The sequence below is a fragment of the Dipodomys spectabilis genome, unplaced genomic scaffold (genome assembly GCF_019054845.1).
Source record: "Dipodomys spectabilis isolate Male_0828 unplaced genomic scaffold, ASM1905484v1 ptg000030l, whole genome shotgun sequence".
Classification (NCBI taxonomy): Eukaryota; Metazoa; Chordata; class Mammalia; order Rodentia; family Heteromyidae; genus Dipodomys; species Dipodomys spectabilis.
The window spans coordinates 4,193,053-4,212,764 of record NW_024870707.1 but is presented as its reverse complement, the minus strand read 5'-3'; the positions used below and the strand labels follow the sequence as shown (position 1 = coordinate 4,212,764).

The window sequence follows — 19,712 nt, the reverse complement described above, 5'->3', positions numbered from 1 at the left end:
TAGATATACGAGAAGCCCTTGGGTGGCTCCTATAATTTTAGCTACTCAGGTGGCTGAGATCTCAGGATTGTGTTTTAAGGCCGAGTTGGAAAGGAAAGACTGTGTAACTTGTATCTCCCAACTGTGTGACATGCTTCTTGTTTTGTTGTGTTTACTTTGTATTCTGCTCTGTGCTTTGAATACATGTTCTTAAGCTAAAAACATGAGAAAACATATAAGATTACCAAGATTAGAGAAGGGTCTTCAATAAATTCAATAAGAAATTATGTTTATTTTGCTTCCTGTGGCTTCTTTGATTTAATTTATAATTGTGAATCTTTAGATGATTAAAGTATACTTGGTAATTACCTACCAACTTTTTTTTGCGTGGAAAGGAGAGAGATTTTTTTTTTTATCCAACCATTTTTGGAATCCAGAGGCATGAAACAATCACAGTTTTTTTAATCCATTGTGCTAATGGACTATTTGAATTTTAGTCTTATGACAATCCTCTGAGATATGTTTACTCAGCACCTATGCAAAATAAAGAACATTTTATTATTATTATATAGCTGAAATTTGAAGTTCTCCTAATATTAAAATACTGTTTTTATACCATAATATATAGAGGAAATTCTTCCTTTTTTGCTCAAGACAACAAATTGTATTTTGCATACATATTAAATACATACATATTTTAAATATATACATAAACTCAACAGTTTCAGGTTCTGTCATAAAAACACATATTTACCCTTCTGATTCATCTTTTCTTACCGTGGCTTTTTTTTGTTGTTGTTGGTTGTGGGGCTTGAACTCAGGGCCTGGGAGCTTCAGCTCAAGGTGAACACTCTACCACTTGAGCTACAGAGCCACTTCCAGCTTCCTGGTGCTTAATTCGAGATAAGAATCTCAGGGAATTTCCTTTCCAGGTTGGCTTTGAACCACAATCCTCAGATCTCAGCTTCCTGGGTAGCTAGGTTTACAGACATGAGCTATGGCACCCTGCCTACTTTTGTATTTTGTTGGACATTACATTCATGTGCATCCTTATATGTATGTATGTAAACACACACATAAATACATATTTTTGGACGAGGACTATCTCTCACTTCAGGCTGCTGAACTTGATATAGATCATTCTGACTCATCTCCCTAGGACAAGAATTACATATGCATGTTTCAAAACTTATGACTGAATATTTTCTAAATATGCAATCACAATACAGGCTTCCAAGATACTTACTTTAAAATATTCAAAGATAAATATGATTTTTTAAAAAGAAGAGTGGTCCTATTGCATCCAGGAATAATCAGGTAATAGAAATCACAGAAAATGAATCCTAAATTATTACTTACAGTAGATGGGCAAGCTCGAACCAAAGTGACTGTTGAATAAGATACTATTAACCTAAGACACCCAATGAAACTTTATTACCTGCAATGATATAGCTCTACATCAATTCTCTCATGTATTTTTGACATAGTTTGTTGAGGGAAATTTATGGGTTTTTTTTCTTCCCAGAAAACTCCCTAATGAGATGCCAAGCAATTTATTGTTATTCTAAAAAAAAAATTAATGTTTAATGAAATGCCTGGAGAATGACCACTAATTGTCAGAGATAATTTGTAGTCAATTGTGACTTCATTAATTGATTGTATGAGCACACAGTCCAAATTCTGTGGTCTATTATTCAAAGGATTTCAGAGATACTAGAATGCATGATCATCTTTAGTATAATTTGAAATGATCAAGATTTAATAATAGCTATACATTCATGAATAAATGGATAAATAAAACATGGTAGGCACAATTGATCACCTTAAAGCAATATCTTAGAATATTCCATGAAATGAATTAACCTGGGGGTCATCACAATAAATAAAATAAACCAATCACATAAAACAAAAATAAAAGGGCAGGAACCTACCTTCCAGAGGTATCAGAAACACTCAAATGTATATAATCTGTAAATAGAATGCCAAAAGCTAGGAAGTAGCTGTAATAAGGAATTGCTAAAAATATTTATGGAATTGCAAGAACATGAAATAAATAATTTTGAGAGTTCTGCTGTCAAATATTTTGTCTCTAGTTAATAGTATTGTACTGGTATATTACATTATTAGGAGCATAGATCTCATTTTGATCACAATGAAATAACTAAAAAGCAAAATGAATGTAGTATCAATACATGCAACAGGTATGCATCCTGATGAAAGCATCTTCAATTAAATTCTCTAACACAACAGTATATTAAATGAAGTACTTGTTATAAACAAAGGACATGTCCCAGGAATGCAAGGATAGTTTAATAAAAACAAATCAATAAATATACCATATCAAGAAAATAAGGGAAAAATAATCTCAGTAGATCTATGAAGTATATTACAAAAGACTTAATATAATTTCATGACAACAGTACAGCAAATGAAGTTTAGAAGGATGTTCTTTTACACAATCAATGGTTTTATAATAAGCCATCAATTAACCTTGTGCTTAGAGACAAACACTGACAGTTCCTTAACTAAGATCTGGTACAGGAAACTGATGCTGCCTTCTGCCTATATTTTTCAACATGTTTCTGGAAATTCTAACTAAAACAATCAGTTAATACAAAGAAATGCAGGGAAGTCATCTCTGATCTTGCTTGCCTGAAAAATCACTCTATTCTAAAGGAGAGGTTTGCTGGTGCAGTAATTTTCATTGGTAAGGTTTTTGTGTTGTTTTAAATAAAACTATAAAAAAAGTTATTAATACTCTTGATTAGTGAGGTGTCTGCTGAGAAGTGTGCTGTGAAACTGAGAAAATGTTTTATATATATATATATATATATATATATATATATATTCTTTAAATAGCTGCTCAAGGGGACTTAAATTTACTGTCCACTTTGGTGTACAATGCACGAATCTTGATCTATGGCTCCTTTTCCATCATTTTCCCTCCTCTTCCCAACTTCATCCATCCACTCAAGTTAATCTGATTCCATTCAGAAGGGTAAGAGACCACAGTGATAACGTTGAGTGTACATATGTCAAATTGGGAGATTCTAGGTTATATTCCTTGTTTTGAGTGACTTCTATTAAATGTATTGACTATTTTCATGATGGAGCCGCGTTAGCATCATGCCTTTTGAAATCAGCAATGCATGCTGCATTCTGAACCCACCCTGGGGCAGAGACCAAAGACTGTGTTATATGTGCTACTTATTGCTGAGGTTCACTGATGACCCAATCAATTCAAAGTCTTTTCAGAAACAAAGCACAGTTAAATTAATGAGATTACATATGGTTATTTTCTCCAAGTTAGAGGATCAGTTCTATGCAGAGTGGATATGAAACAAAAGCTATAAACTGCAATATGGAATAAACACACACATATATGTGTGTGTTTGTGTGTATACACATATATATAGGTATATATATGCATATACATACATATGTGTAAATATATATATATATATATGAAATCATCTATGAGGAGGAATAGGAACAAACCTATTACATCATAGAATAGATATTTTTGGAAGAAAAAATAACTACAAATTTTATCAAGAATTATGTGTTTACACATTTAGGACACAGCAATCCATTCATCAAAAACAGTAAGGGCATAAAACACTAAAAAGGGTATCTAAATCAAACAAAACAAACCAAACAAACAAGCAAAACACATAAAATGCAAAACCTTAGGAGCTTCTGTAGCAAATGCCAATTGATACACTATTCTCATTCATCTAATCATTGAATTGAGAAAAATTTAGTGATGCACTGAAACATCTCAATGCTGATTAGCAACATGAGTTAGTAGATGCTCTTGGCCTCATAAATAAAAAGGTGTATAAGAAGGTGTATAAGATCCCAAGATTGAACAGAAGCACTCCAACACTTTTCTGTGATTGATTTCTTTTTCTCATCATGCTGCATTGGACTACTTATTGGACTACTTGATTCCACAGTGACGTTTGACTTTTTTTTGCTGGTCCTGGGGCTTGAACTCAAGGCCTAGGCACTGTCCTTGAGCCTCTCTTTGCTCAAGGCAAGTGCTCTATAACTTGAACTACAGCACCACTTCCAGATTTTTCTGTTTATTTGGTACTGAGGAATTGAACCTGGGCTTTCATACATGCTAGGTAAGCACTCTACCACTAAGACACATTCCCAGCCCATGATTTTTTTTAACAGCTTGTAGAAATGCTTGGATCCTCAGACATGCATTCATTATACCTGGGGACTGGAAATATTTTTACAATATCTGAAAATATTACAATAATATTTACTCCTTTTTATATCAACTATTCTTTAGAGCCGCACAGCATACCATTTTCCTGTATCTACTGACCTTTACATCTAGACCCTTTCTTTTTTCATAAATAACTCACTCAAATATTGTATTAATGTCATTTCTTCCTAATGAAGGCAAAATACTTTTCTGCTTAGTTTGCATAGGTATTTATGGCATTTTGATATTCAACCAGACAATGAAAGAGAATCTTTAAATACACGTTGAGTTTATTTGTGTGTGCTACTCTACATTCTCATAAACCAACCTAAGTTGTTGGACTTATATTAGGTGTATCCTTTTTAAATTTAATTTTATTGTCAAGGTGATGTACAGAGGGGTTACAGTAACATACATAAGGGAGTGAGTACATTTTTTGCCCAATATTGTTACCCATCCCTCATTTTTCTCCCACTTTCCTTCCCCCCAGCCCCCCCCTACTGTACAGCACATTTCTTAACATATTGTCTTGTGTCATTGTTGCATGGGTTTCTTCTTTGTCTTTTGGCTCACCATTTTGTTGTTCCCCTTTCCTTCCCTAATTTAGATAAACATGCACACATATATAATATAGGATATATATGCATACATATATATACGTATTTATATGTGTGTGTGTGTGTGTGTGTATATATATATATATATATATATATATATATATATATATATATATATCCCATGGTACCAAAATCAAATACAGTGATGGGAGGAGTAAGGGAAAATCACAAAAGAAAAAATAAATCACATAGTACATTAAAAGTAAGAACAGTGAAGTAAAACCTCTTGTTTCCATTTCTTGGAGTTCATTTCCCTTAGCATCATCTTATATGGTCATTGTGGGAACAAAAGATTTCTCTCTCTTTCTTTTAGATTTTATATTCTGTCTTCTTTACCTTGTGCATGGTGCATTCAGGTGTATCCTTTAAGAAAAAAATTTACATATATTTTCCCTTGTCCTTTGTAGGGCACATTTTACATCTTTGTTTCTCAAGCTATATATCAAGGGATTCAACATTGGAATGACCAAGGTATAAAATATAGAAGACACTTTATCGGTATCAATCGAGTGACTAGACTCAGGTTGTACATACATAAATATCAGAGTTCCATAGAAGACAATGACCACAGTCAGATGGGACCCGCAGGTGGAGAAAGCCTTGCGCCTGCCCTCAGCAGATTTCATCTTCAGAATGGCTATGAGAATGAGCAGGTAGGACACAAGGACGATCAGAAGGGAGATAAGCAAATCGAATGCTGCGAAGATCATGATTATAAATTCGATTCCCTTCGTATTTGAGCAGAGCAAAGATATCAAGGGAATACAGTCGCAGAAAAAATGATTAATAACATTATAGCCACAGAAAGACAGAGTGAAAATCTTTATGGTGACTAGAAGAGACACAAATGTGCAATAGAGATAGGGAATTGCCACCAGGACCCAACATACCCTTTGTGACATGACAACGGTGTAGAGCAGCGGGTTACAGATGGCCACGTAGCGGTCATAGGACATGGCCGACAAGATGAAAAGTTCGCTACCAATGAAAACCAGAAAGAATGCTAACTGAGTAGCACAAAGATAGTAGGAGATTGTATTTCGCTCTGCAACAAAATTGACCAACATTTTGGGTCCTACAGCGGTAGAATAACCAAGGTCTGTGAGAGCCAGGTGCCTGAGGAAGAAGTACATTGGAGTCTGTAGCCTGGAGTCCACCTTGGTAAGGGTGATAATTCCCAAGTTGCCCACCACGGAGACCACATAGATGGCAAGGAACAGCACAAACAATGGCGCCTGCAGCTCAGGACGATCCGTGATGCCCATCAGGATGAATTCTCTCACCACCGTGAGGTTGTGTGCCTCCATCCTGTGTTCTCAGAAAACCTATATAGGATAAAGGCATTATCACAGCGAATTGGTTTCAGATATCTTCACCTGCAGAAATTTCTTACGGAATTCTAGTTTCAATGAGATACATCCAAAGTTATCAATACAGACTATGTGAAAACAAGTGCACTTTTTTTTTTTTTACCATAACTGAGTATCTGCCTCGGTATGAATAGAGAGAGATATTAATATATTGATTCTAAACTAAGGTAATTTTACTCATATTATCAAAAGCAAATTGACTGTTTTTTTGTTTTTCACTGACAACTGAATGGACCACAGACCCGTGAAAATACCCAGCACCCTCTTACATCCAGTATCCAGTCCAAAAGACTTCCAGGAAAAAGAAATAATAGTTCCAGACTGGAGACACCCAACTAGATAGATTGGCAAATATATGTATATATGCACATACATAGATGTGTAAAACAAAAATGTTTAAACTTTTATTACCTTACTATTACATCACTGGATAACCATCATTATAATCATGTTATGGAGGTTATCTATTTGTCATTCATAAACCTCCAACAACCTTGTGGTATGCAACAAATATATTTAATACAATGGTATAATAAGTCCTTAAATCGAACAATATATTAAGGGGAATTTTTAAGAAAAAGTTTTAAGGAAAAATTCCTAAAGTTGATAATATTCCTAAATTTGATAACATTTTATTTGTACATGTATGAATAAAAAGCTACAGATATATAATCTAAAAATCTGTAATTAATTTCAGAGGAATTTATGTTTATATAAAGAAACAAACTAGAGGTATATGTATGCAGATATATTTGGTGTTATACATGTAATTTAGAGACTACTTATTTACTTTTTGTATGTGCACGTGCTGGTTCTGGGACTTGAGCTCAGGTCCTGGGTGCATTCCCTAAGCTTTTTGGCTCAAGATAGTGCTCTATCACTTGAGCCATAGCTCCATATCTGGGTTTTTGGTGATTAAATGTAAATAAGTTTCACTGACTTCCCTTTTGGGGTTGGCTTCAAACCCTACTACTCAAATATCAGGCTCTTCAGTAGCTAGGATTACAGGCATGGACCATTTTGATTGCCTTATACATTTGCTCTCAACAAATAAATTACCTAAGTATTTTAAATTTCTTATGTAAAACCAACATGTCATTGTAGTGTTGTTGGCAAAGGGTAATTCAATCATTCAGTGTGCATAGAATCTGGAAGTAATTTTCAGAGAGTATGCATGCATTTATTTATGTTTATTTGTATTTGCAAGTAGTATTTGCAAGTAACTTACCTAAAAGTAGCTTTGTTGACTTGTGCACATGTGCATTCTTCTACATGTGACTCCTTTGTCACTGCTAAACAGAAGAACCGACAAGAATATCTGAAGTGGGACATATAAAATGCTATGAATCAATAGCATGCTATGTATTCACTCTAACCTTGCTGTGTCTCCACCCCAAGACTACAATCAGATGGTGTTGTTCTATATCACATATGCTATTCTTAAAAAGTATTTGGATACATTTCAGTAAGTATTATTGTATGAAATTATTATTTTTTTACATGAAATTTTTTTATTGTGAAAATACTGTACAGAGAGGTTACAATTACATGGGCAAGATAATGAGAGTACATTTCTTATCAAGCATTGTAGCCTCCTCCTTTGTTTCCCCTTCCCATCCTCCCTCCACCCCCCTCCTACTTCTCTTCCCACCACCAAAGTTGTAAAGTTCATTTTCAACCTAACGACTTGTACATCTAGACATTATTTTGAATATTATTCACCTTACCCATGCATCTCAGTTTTAACTTTAATACAGCAAATCTATCATTCAATAATTTGGTGAGGTAAGAGAAATCAGAGTCAACTGGGAGAAAAGGAGTCATTGACATTTTTTTTGTCTTGTTTTATTTTTTTAACCAGTGAAGATTGGTTAAAAAAGAATTCCTTTAACAGGGGGATCGTAGCCAGGCATTATTGGTGGCTCATGCCTGTCATCCTAGCTATTTGAGAGGCTGAGATCTGAGGATCAGGGTTCGAAGAAAACAGACTGGGTATGAAAGTCTGTGAGGCTCTTGTCTCTAGTTAGCCACCAAAAAACTGGAAGAGGAGCTGTGGCATGACTGGTAGAGTGATAGCTTGAGCAAAACAGTTCACAGACAGCACTTGGTTTCTGACTTCAAGACTAGGATTGGCACCAAAAAAGGGCAGGGGAAAGGAATTCTATATTTGCAAGAGAAAAATTGGGTGTTTTTTTTAATAATACATGTAATAATCCTAAACCATACAAAACATTTATTATGACACATAGTGGAAACCTGTTACCATGACACATAAAATAAATAGAAGACATGTATAGGACAGAAACCTGGATTCTCTGATGTGCTTTGGGAAGCTCTGTGCGATATTCCACAAGAACTTCTTCCTGGTATGATATGCTGTATTTTGCAGATGAACATGTGTGTAAAAAAATGAAACAACTCTGAAAATATCTGATAGGCCATAGTTAGTAACTATAGTACAGGAGCTAGAGTTATCCATCTTATAATTAACAAGATTCATTCTCTTATGAATGTAATTTGAACAAGATAATTATCATTTTTGTGAAAACTTCTGAGGATCAATTAGCCTAAAATTAAATTAAATTTAAAAATTAGATGAAGGAATGGCACATATTAGTGGAAATTCTAGTAATAGACCTCTGTGCCCAAGCTACAAATAAGTAAACAAATACTCAACAGTTGTGTGTTATTCTATGCAAAGATGATTACATGTAAATTGCACTAGATTCACATCAATCATTATTGGTATGATTATGGTGACTGGTATCTGGCCCTGCTACATTCCAACACTTTCTTACAACAGACATTGCCATGTATACAAATTTATTACATTGGATAGCTTCAATAATTGTAAGTAGCTAGAATTAATTTTTTGTTGTTTTGTTTTGGTTGGTTTTGTTTGGAACCACCAAAGCTACAAGCCAGACTTCAGTGATTCACACCTGTTATCCTAGCTACACAAGAGGCTGAGATCTGAAAATCACAGTCATCTCTGGCAGGAAAGTCTGTGAGACTCTTATCTCCAATTAGCCAGCTAAAGACTAAAAGTGGTATAAGACAGCCTTAAGCAAAAATGAAAGTACATATCCCTGAGTTCAAACCATAGTACCAATATCGAAATAACAAGAAAGGAGGAAGAGGACCAAGAAATATAGCACACATGATAAATTAGTACCAATATTCCTTAAAGTAAAGAAAGATGAAGGCGTTTCCTGTCATTGTGTGGTTTAATGGAAATAAGTAATTTTTATAGTTTAATATAATTCTTGAAAATTTTTACTGCTTCAGTTGTAGAATCTTATTTATGTATTTTTATTCTAAAGAGGCTGTATAGAAGGGTTACAGTTACATGAATAAGGCAATGCGTACATGTCAATCATTGTTACCCTTTCCCTTCCCTGTTGTTTTCCCACTATCCCTTCCTGCCCCAACCTTCTACACTTCTCCCCACCCTAACCCATTACCCCCCACCTGCCCGAAGTTATAAAGTTGTATTTTTAATCCTGCATTCCTGAAAATTTTAGATAGATTTTATGACAAAATGAAAAATATTTTACCATCATCCTAAAGCCAGTATTTAAAAAATGTTTTGTCACTCGCTAAATAAATGTCAAATGGAAATGTCTTTGCTTTATAAAGAACAGATGTGACTCTTACATTTTATTTTCACAATAAGTATGAGAATCACAAAAATGGCTTTGATCCTCTGTATACGTAATTATAGATATTAGGGACTGAATTACTCCTGTTTGAATTAGGGCTTCTAAACACTATTTCATATTCTTTTGTTAACTGCTTATCTTCACTCATTTTAGCCTCAGATATAAAATCATATAAGTTCACAATGAATAGTTTTTATACACAAAACTCAATGTAGTGTTTCAAAGGTATTTATGAGAAATTAGTCTCTCCACTGAGGAGAGAAATATTTGAAAAATAAAATGAAGTAAAAAGGAGATAGATCCAACAACTAGTCATGCCTTATGATACTAGATGAACTCCTGTCCTTCTTACCTGCAATAGAAACTCTCTGTTGATTCTTCCATACGGTTCCTTATGTTACTCATTTAAGAACAATTGATGAATTTCTTTTAACTTTAGTGACATTCCCAGAGGAATTGTTAAGCAATTTGTTGAATATCCCTAATGCATTGAACTCTCTTTTATTTTATTATTTATTACTTATTTATAGTAGGAGCCAGCAAATTCGCTTCTGAATGTTATACAAAATATAGGTATTCGATTTCAAAAAGCTATTACTGCTGTCATTTCCAATTTGGAATACTTTGAAATAGCTAAGGCTAGAAACAAGGTAAATATCCATTGATGTATCTGTCAATGTACAAATGAAATGATTCAATGCAAACACTGGAATATTAGTCTTCAAATTTACATCTTGCAATATACAATGATAACAGTGAATCTGGAGAACATCATGTGAAATCAAATAAATAAGTCATGCAAAGGCAAATAGCTCCTTCCAGATCCCATTTACCTGAAGTAACTAAATTACTCGAACTTATTGAATCATACACTGTTTTGGTTTCAAAGGGATAGGAGTTGTTCACCCATAGACATGAAGTGTTACCTATGCAAAATAAATGAGTTCCAGGAACTACTGCAGATAAAATGCTTATAGTCAACAGTATCACTTTTGGAATGTTAAAAAATTATATATTGATGAAAAATAATCTCAATAGAACAATGTTAGTTTTTAAAAGGAAAATTTCCCTACACATGATACAAAAGTTATTTATGATTCCTGGAATAAAGAAGGTATCAAGATCCATTGTTATCTAGATACCAAAGGCTCATCTCTGTAATCCTAGCTATTTAAGAGGCTGTGGTCTGAAGATTAAGGATTGAAGCCAAGCAGACAAGAAAAAAAGCATTTCTTATCTCCAAATAAGCAGTGTAAAACCAGAAGTGGAAGGTGTGGCTAAGTGGTTGAAAGCCAGCTCAGTGAAAGAACTAAGAAAGAGGCCCTGAGTTCAAGCTCCCATCTACTGTCCTGTCTATTCAATAACTCTTTTCTGCTATCCCAAGACTCCTGCTAATAAATAAACAATGGCAGAGGGCCAGGAACAGAAAGCCCACTTGACTTGTCCCAAGTACACCGAGAACAGGGCTAATTGCCTATCATATAATATGCCCAGTACTTCATGGATCTCTGAATGATGATTTTTTTTGTTCTTGGCTAGACTCAAGCACTGTTTATAATTTGTAGTTCAAATACAAGTTGTCAATAGTGAACTAGAAATGTATGTTCTCACTACAAAATTATATTAGATATTTGTAGATAGGTCAAATCAAAACTTGTGAGTTTTATACTGCTGAATGTCTTACTCTTCAAAATTACTATTTTCCTGTTGATTTTGATGCTTTCATGTTATTTCATTTAATTGGACATCCTTCTCTAAATTGTTGTACATACAAACTATTGGAAACTCGTATTTCTATCATATTTGTTCTTTTTATATTCCTACCAAGAGGATGGAAATGTTTCCATGAGTCCATTTCTTCTGTATAATTTTGGAGTTAATAACTTTGGTTCTTCATCGGCTTTGTAAGTTTATGTTATGATGTAGCATTATTCATTTCTAGTTCATTATAAAACAGAACCACATGTATCATTAATACAAAGAATTTGCTGTTGTGAAATTTTTGTATGTATATTTTCTCCAATTTCCTATGGATTTTTAACTTTTTATTTATAAATCCACATATATATGTTTATCTATGTGTTTGTGTATTTCTTAATATTTTGTTCCCTTTATTAGAGTTTAGTGACCTTCTTTATCTTTCTGACTTTTTTGTTGTTGTTATTACTTGTAATCAGCCATGGGACTTAATTCAAGACATGGGTGCTGTCCCTGAGCTTTTTCCCTCAAGGCTAGTGCTCTACCCCTTTGAGCCACAGCACCAGTTTCTCTTCTGAATAGTTCTGATTTAAACTCTTGGTTGTCAGATCGGATTAAAGCCAGTCCAATTTGACTTTGAATTAAATTTGTTTGGAATATCGTTTTACAATTTTTCACATTTAGTCTGATTTTGTCTTTTCCAGGGAAGTGTGTTTCTCACAAGTAGAAAATGATTAGATATTACTTTTTTTTAATACAATCAGGCAATCTACAACTTTTTATTGAAGAATTTAGGCTCCTTAGGAATACTATTAGGAATAGTATTTAGAGGAATATTCTAATCTGGTAGTTTCCTTAGATTTTTTTCTCTAGTTGATTCAAATCATGTTTGTTCATTTCTATTTCTGCTATTCCTCTTAGAGATTTGCTGGCTTCCTGAATTAATATTGTTTGATTCTTTCTAAAATATGTTTGTTCATATGTTTTCCTCATGAAAATTGTTTGATGTTTTGATTTATTCATGTTTGACATCATACTACATTCTCCTTAGATATATAGCATAAATAAAAATCACAGCATTATCTCTATTTGATTCTTTTGAGTTGAGTAGTCAAATCAATGTCATAAATCTTAACCTTTACGATAGAGTGGAACACTGACACATGCAGAAAATATGAGGGAAGTCAGTCACAAATGATAGAGCAACAAACAACTTCATTATAGATAGACATTTTATACAAGAATATGTAGCAAAACTCTATTACTTTATTTAATTAGCACAATGAAACTAAAAAAATTAAATGTAAATGTATGCTTACATGAAGGGAGAGGCAAATACACAAGTACAGGCAACACTGGGAAGTTTGCTCTAAATGGACTACCATAAGAATATATTGACTATCAGTATCTACAACCATTCATTTCCGTACTACATTCTCTACATGTCATTCTATGAGTCAATTTAGTATTCACTTATATCTACTCCAATGTATTCGAGTATTTTCTTAATTAATAGTATACTACAGTTTATCTCTCCTCGTTTTTACTCTTAGTGTTAATCTGCTCCCAAGAAGGTCAATCACGAAATATATATTAACCTCATTGTGTTTCATGAATCTTCTAAAGCCAAAAACCACAGGACAAAATTCATATCTCATGCAAGCTTTAGTGAACAAACGTTGCATATCTTTTTCCAAATCCTTTGGAGGGCATATTTTACATCCTTGTTCCTCAAGCTGTAGATGAGTGGATTTAACATAGGGATAATCATGGTGTAAAAGACAGAAGCCAGTTTATCAGTATCAAAGGAATGGCTGGATTTTGGCTGCACATACATAAATATTAAAGTCCCATAGAAGACTACAACCACGGTCAGGTGGGACCCACAGGTGGAGAAAGCCTTGCGCCTGCCTTCTGCAGATTTCATCTTCAGAATGGCTGCGAGGATCAGCAGATAGGACACCAGGACCACCAGAAGAGACGAGAGTAAATTAAAAGCTGCTAAGATTAGAATGATCAATTCAATTTCATGAGTGTCAGAGCAGATCAACGTTAACAATGGAAGGCTGTCACAGTAGAAATGACTGATGACGTTGTAGCCACAGAAGGACAGAGTGAAAATCTTTATGGTGACTAGAAGAGACACAAACGTGCAGTAGAGATAGGGGATTGCCACCAGAACCCAACATACCCTTTGTGACATGATGACTGTATAAAGCAATGGCTTACAGATGGCAACATAGCGGTCATAAGACATGGCGGAGAGAATAAATAGTTCACTTATGATAAACACAAGAAAGAAAGATAGTTGTGTAGCACAAAGAGAATAGGAGATGATGTTTTGTTCTACCACAAAGTTTACCAACATTTTGGGTCCCACAGCTGTGGAATAACCAAGATCGGTGAAAGCCAGGTGTCTGAGAAAGAAATACATTGGGGTCTGCAGCCTGGAGTCCACCGTGGTGAGGACGATCATGCCCGCGTTGCCCAGCATTGAACTTAAGTAGATGATGAGGAACATCAAAAATAATGGGGTCTGCAGCTCTGGGCGTGCTGTAATGCCCATCAGGATGAATTCTTTCACCACTGAGAGATTGTGTTTTTCCATCCAGGTTTACTAGAAAACCTGCAGTGGAAAGACAGTAACAAAGTCAGTATGCATATTTTAACCATGACAGGCAAAATTTTATCTTGCTTTTCAAATGGAGAATGTTGGAAAATAATCATACCTTTTCAAGTAGAAATTGTATTATAGGATGATACAGAATTACGTTATTTGTTCTCAAGTAGAGAGATTTCACTCACAGAAGAATGTTTTCCAACATCTGTAGCTCTTCCGTCACACCTGGGTTTGAAGGGCTCCTGGTATATGACCTTGACCTTCATTCAAGCTGACTACCTCTATTACTAATATTAACCTAAAAGGTTATGCAAGTAGATAAGCCTCCTCTGGGGGTATAAAAACCTTAGTCTATATACTGATAAATATAAATATAAATATATATAGTTAGATAATGATAGATACACATATGTATATTCTTGCAAACTTGTATAGGAAAAATACAGAAATTTAAACATTAAGAGATTTTAGATCAATGTATAATTATTTTACTCCTTTAAAATTTTATTATAGTAATTGCAGCCACATTATGACTTAATACATCTAGTACTATGATAGGTCATTTGCTGGTTATATATTACACATTTCCAATGGCAAATTTCAAAAATGCATTAATTTCAACACATTTTTTAAAGTTTATAATCCACTTGGTTGGGCACCAGTGGCTCATGCCTGTAATACTATCTACTCAAGAGGATGAGCTCTGAAGATTATTCTTTTTTTTTTTTTTTTTGGTCAGTCATGGGCCAGAACTCTGGGCCTGGGCGCTGTCCCTCAGCTCTTCAGCTCAAGGCTAGCGCTCGACCACTTGAGCTACAGCACCACTTCTGGCTTTTTCTGCTTATGTAGTGCTGAGGAATTGAACCCAGGGCTTCATGCATGCAAGGCAAGCACTCTACCACTGACCCACCTTCCCAGCCCTCTGAAGATTATTCTTGAAGCCTACCTTCACAGGAAAGATTATGAGATTCTTCTTTTCCCTTGGTGGTGGGGCTTGAACTCTAGGCCTGGGTGCTGTCCCTGAGCTCTTCAGCTCAAGGCAAGAGCTCTATATATTGAGCCACAGCACCACTGTGGTTTTCTGGTGGCTAATTGAAGAGTCTCACAGACTTTCCTGCCCAGACTGGCTTTGAACCTCGATCCTCAGATCTCAGCTTCCAGAGTAGCTGGAGAGATTATTTCCAATTAACCACTCAAAAGCCAGAAGTGGGGCTGAGGCTCAAATGCTAGAGTATTGTCCTTAAATGAAAAACTGAAGAGATAATGCCCATTCTCTCAGTTCAAATGTCAAGACTGGACATACACCCAAAAATTTATACACTTACAAGTCCTAGAGTTAAATTTTTTTTAAATCTGTCAGTACAAAAACTAGAGGAGTTCACATCAGCGATTACTTGTCTACAAAAAAGTAAAAATAGGTATGCTTATAGACACAGTTAATAACCACCATAATTTGTGGATACAGAGAGCAAATAAATGAACTAAAACTCTATTCTAACCTATAAAAACAAAATCGCAGGGTTTTTGAAGAGCATGAAAGACATTTAAGACATTGAATATATCAAAACTACTTGAAAAGTCTTCCCCATATATCATGGACATAATTATCTTTGGTTTCTATTTGTTTTTAAAATGGGGAAAGTAGCCTAATTTCAGAAAGTTCTCTTTGCACAGATCTATGAGCATGCTTCTGTATAGAGACTGCACTTCTTTGTCAAGACTGAAGTGATGAGTGGTTGAAAAGAAGTAAGAGGATGAACACTTGAAACTTTCTTCAATCTTTATCCCAATCTTTAGTCATTTAGTCCAATGACTAAAATTGGACAGCATTCTGAAGTTTGGGATTGATTATCTTCCATTTTTCAGAAAAAGCAACATATTCTCTGCAAAATAATGTGATGTAAATTCACTTAAATATTATTTTCCCTGGTGGTATTGTCATTTAATTCAAGATGTGCTCTGAAATATAGGAGCATATTAGATGTCCGTTATAGGCAAGAACCTAGGAAATATGAAGGTATTTGAGCATAGTAGGAGAAACAGTTTATTGACATTGAATTCTAAAATACTAAAGTTCCTTTTGGGTTAATGGGTACTATATTGGAAAGAAAAAATATTTATAGCTGTTTTAATAATTTTTTAAAGTTGTGTATTATATACAATATTACTATTGTACAAACTACCATTAAGATAAAATACAATACCTTAAAGTTTCATGGCAGTGATCCAAATGTTATTTAAGAATAGCATATATCATGCAGAAATAAGTGAAATGAACCCCAAGATAAGGATTCAAATGGTTTTTCTTTCTTGCGATTATTTCTACATATTTATAAGACGAGTTTTTTGTTGCTTTGTATGTCCCTCCCCCATGGTATAACCCCTGTTTTCACTGTATTTGATGTTGGTATAATTTGTGGAGGGGAAGGGAAAAAAACAAATTGTTTAATTAGAGATACAGGTGGACCCATTGCAACAATGAGATGTACAAGTCGTTATGTTGAAAAATGAACTTTACAACTTTGGCTGGGGCGGGGTGGGGGGGGTGGTGGAAGAAGGATGGGAAGGAATGGGAAGGGGAAGAAAAGGAGGAGGAAACAATGCTTGATAATAAATGTACTCATTACCTTGCCCGTGTAATTGTAATCCTTCTGCACAGTATTTTCACAATAAAAAAAGGAAGTTAAGGTAAATCTGAAAAAAAATGTATACAACCAAGTAAAATACTTTTGAATGTATCATTCCTGACAAATATAAGGTGTAGCTTAGCTGAAATAAAAATGTTATTGAGATTATATTCTATCTTAAATGTATAGTGAGAATCTTATTGAGTTAATATTTTTTTCTCCTAAGCTATACACTTAAGATAATATTAAGATAGGCTAGTGATTAAGATAATTCTTATTACTGTACAAAATTTTATCAGTATTTATTAAATTATACTAGCAATATCAAGGGGTACAAATGACACTCCTCCTTTTATGTATTATTTTTCTCCTTCAGTATTTGTAGAGTTGTTGCCATTCAACAAAGAAGTATCTGACTACAATGCATCTTGATTAACATCTCTCCTTTCAACTTTCTCCCCCATCCTTCACAACCTCACCACTTCTTCCATTTTTCTTAATTTTCTAATATAAGCATTGAGTGTTATAACTGTGTTTATCTTCCTTCCTCTCTTTATTTATCTACCCTCCCTTCCTTGATCCCACCTCCAATTTCAAGCTCTGGATTTCTAGTATTTACTTTCTAATAAATTTGTACATACTTGGAATTTACATGTGCGTGCTCTGCAAGTGACGTGTCAATAAACAAGCAATTCCTTTATTGTAAAATTCAAACAGTGAATCTGGTTACATGTGCTTTATGTTGTTGATGCTGTTCTGACCCCTTGAATCTTAACTCACCTCATGCATGTGCCTTTCTGAATACAGAAATATGAGTAAATATATCAGATACAACATGAGAGAATAACACCAGGCCATTCAAAGAGAAACCACGCACATATTGCCTCATATTGTATTCATTGGTATGATTTTGTGATCACATTGCGGCAAAAACTGTGTAGGTGGTGGGTGTTAACTTTTTTAAAAGGTAAAGAAAGTTAATAATGTTTCATCTCAACTTTGGAGTTGAATGGAAAGAAACAATGATTTCTCCATAGTTCACTTTCTACTCTACACTTCAGTGAACATTTAATGAGCTCTCTAATGCAAACTGAAAAACATCATGCCCTTAGTTTAAAAATGTATACATGAGAAGTTCCTGTTGTCTAATGGTGCTTTACATATTCCACTGTAAAGTAGTGACTTCCTATTTGCATCCAAAGACACCAAATAATCATTTGTATAATACACTTTTGAAAAGATTACAACAAATGGTGTCATGTCATTAAAGAAATATTAAAAAAAAACCATCAAACTTAAAGACTGAACCATTCAGCTTTCAAGTTTTGCCATTAAAAATTATACACAAGCTGGGTGGCTCAAGCCTGTAATCCTAGCTACTCAGAAAGCTGAGACCGAGAATTCTGATTTAAGGGCAGCCTTGGCAGAAAAGTTCTTGAGATTCTTATCTCCAATTACTCACCGAAAAAAGCCAGAAGTGGAACTGGCTCAAATGATTGATTGCTTTGAGCCAAAAAGCTCAGAGACAGAGTCCAGACCTTGTTTCTTCTCATATTTTTCCAATAGATATTACATATTTTTTCTAAACACATATAGTATGCTTCCCAAATGCTTAATCAGCTCAACGTATTTGGAGTTGCTAAAAATTAATAAGGAGCAAAAAGGAGAGATAACTTTTAGCATCTCAGACATCATGGAATACAGAGTAGGAGAAGGGTTCACTTACATTCGACAGCAAAGCCAGGGCAAACAGGATCATTATATAGATTTGGTACCATAAGTCAGCTCATATGAACCTCCAGGTTTGCTAACTGTCATGAGAACTCTCAATGAATCCACCAGACCCAAACATGGCATTTTTTAAAGGCCAATTTGTAATTTTTTTCACCTTTGTGATTCTCTCTTGAGGATATGCTGAGCAATTGTAGACTATCCCTGAAGTATTTGTGAGCTTAATGAAATACCAAGAAGTTATCTGCTAATTGTCAGGGACAATGTTTAATAATTTGTGAATTTATTTATATATTTATCTATTTTTAATTAATTGCATATGCCAGTGATTCATCTTTTGGTTTTGTCCAAAAGAATTGGTAATGAGATTTCAAAGATATGTTCATACTTTTGGATACATTACAGCAAAATTCAAAAGAGCCAAGATGTCAAAATAGCCTAAATATTCATTCTTGATCAATAGTCGAATGAAATGTGGAAACTAAATTTAATAGAATAATTGTCTGGCTTAAAAACCAAATGTCTCAATATGTGATAATAACTATGAGCCTGAATAAAAAGATGTTAAATGAAATAGATCAGTTAGAAAATGACAACTACATAAAAATTGTGCTTACATGAGTACCAGAATGTGGAATAGTTGTTATAAGAGCTGGGATGGTATTATATAGACATGAAAAGACATGAAATCATTTCATTCTGGAGGTCTACTGTAAAGAATTGTACTTGAAGGTAAAGGTTTATTACATCTTGGAAACTCTTCAGTGAGTAGCTCTTATATTAAGTAGAATGAAATCAATCTAATATTCTTTATTCTGGAGTTTCCAATATTTGTGAATATGTAAACAGTTAAAAATGTAAGTTTTATTTTTCTTTACCCTATATAAAAGTTCACATTTGCCTCTTAAAACATAAGAGAAAGAATTCCCAGTACATGCTACAAAAGGAATGAGCCTTGATAAATTTTCACTTACTCAGAGTAAATGGAAAACAAGTACGGCTGTATGGGAAGGAAGTTACATTTGCTGATCTAAATATTTTAGTTCTGGATAAGAGTGGTCATTGTACAACCTTAAAAATAAGATAACTGTCACAAAAACAACCCCTTTATATTGAAACAGTAATTTGATGACAGGTGAATTTTCATTAATAAAATAATTTTGATCATTACAATGGGTAATTATTC

General features: G+C 34.2%; 2 protein-coding genes across 2 annotated transcripts; both read right to left on the bottom strand.

The window, feature by feature from the left end:
- Nucleotides 1–5,183: 5,183 nt before the first annotated feature.
- On the bottom strand, nt 5,184–6,125 carry LOC122105102 (olfactory receptor 8K3-like). Its single transcript, XM_042676216.1, has one exon. The coding sequence runs from the start codon at nt 6,123–6,125 to the stop codon at nt 5,184–5,186; it is 942 nt and encodes a 313-aa protein (XP_042532150.1).
- A 7,077-nt stretch (nt 6,126–13,202) lies between these two features.
- Nucleotides 13,203–14,156, bottom strand: LOC122104760 (olfactory receptor 8K3-like). The gene has a single exon (XM_042675695.1). It carries the CDS (start codon nt 14,154–14,156, stop codon nt 13,203–13,205), a length of 954 nt encoding a protein of 317 aa, XP_042531629.1.
- Between the last annotated feature and the right edge of the window lie 5,556 nt (nt 14,157–19,712).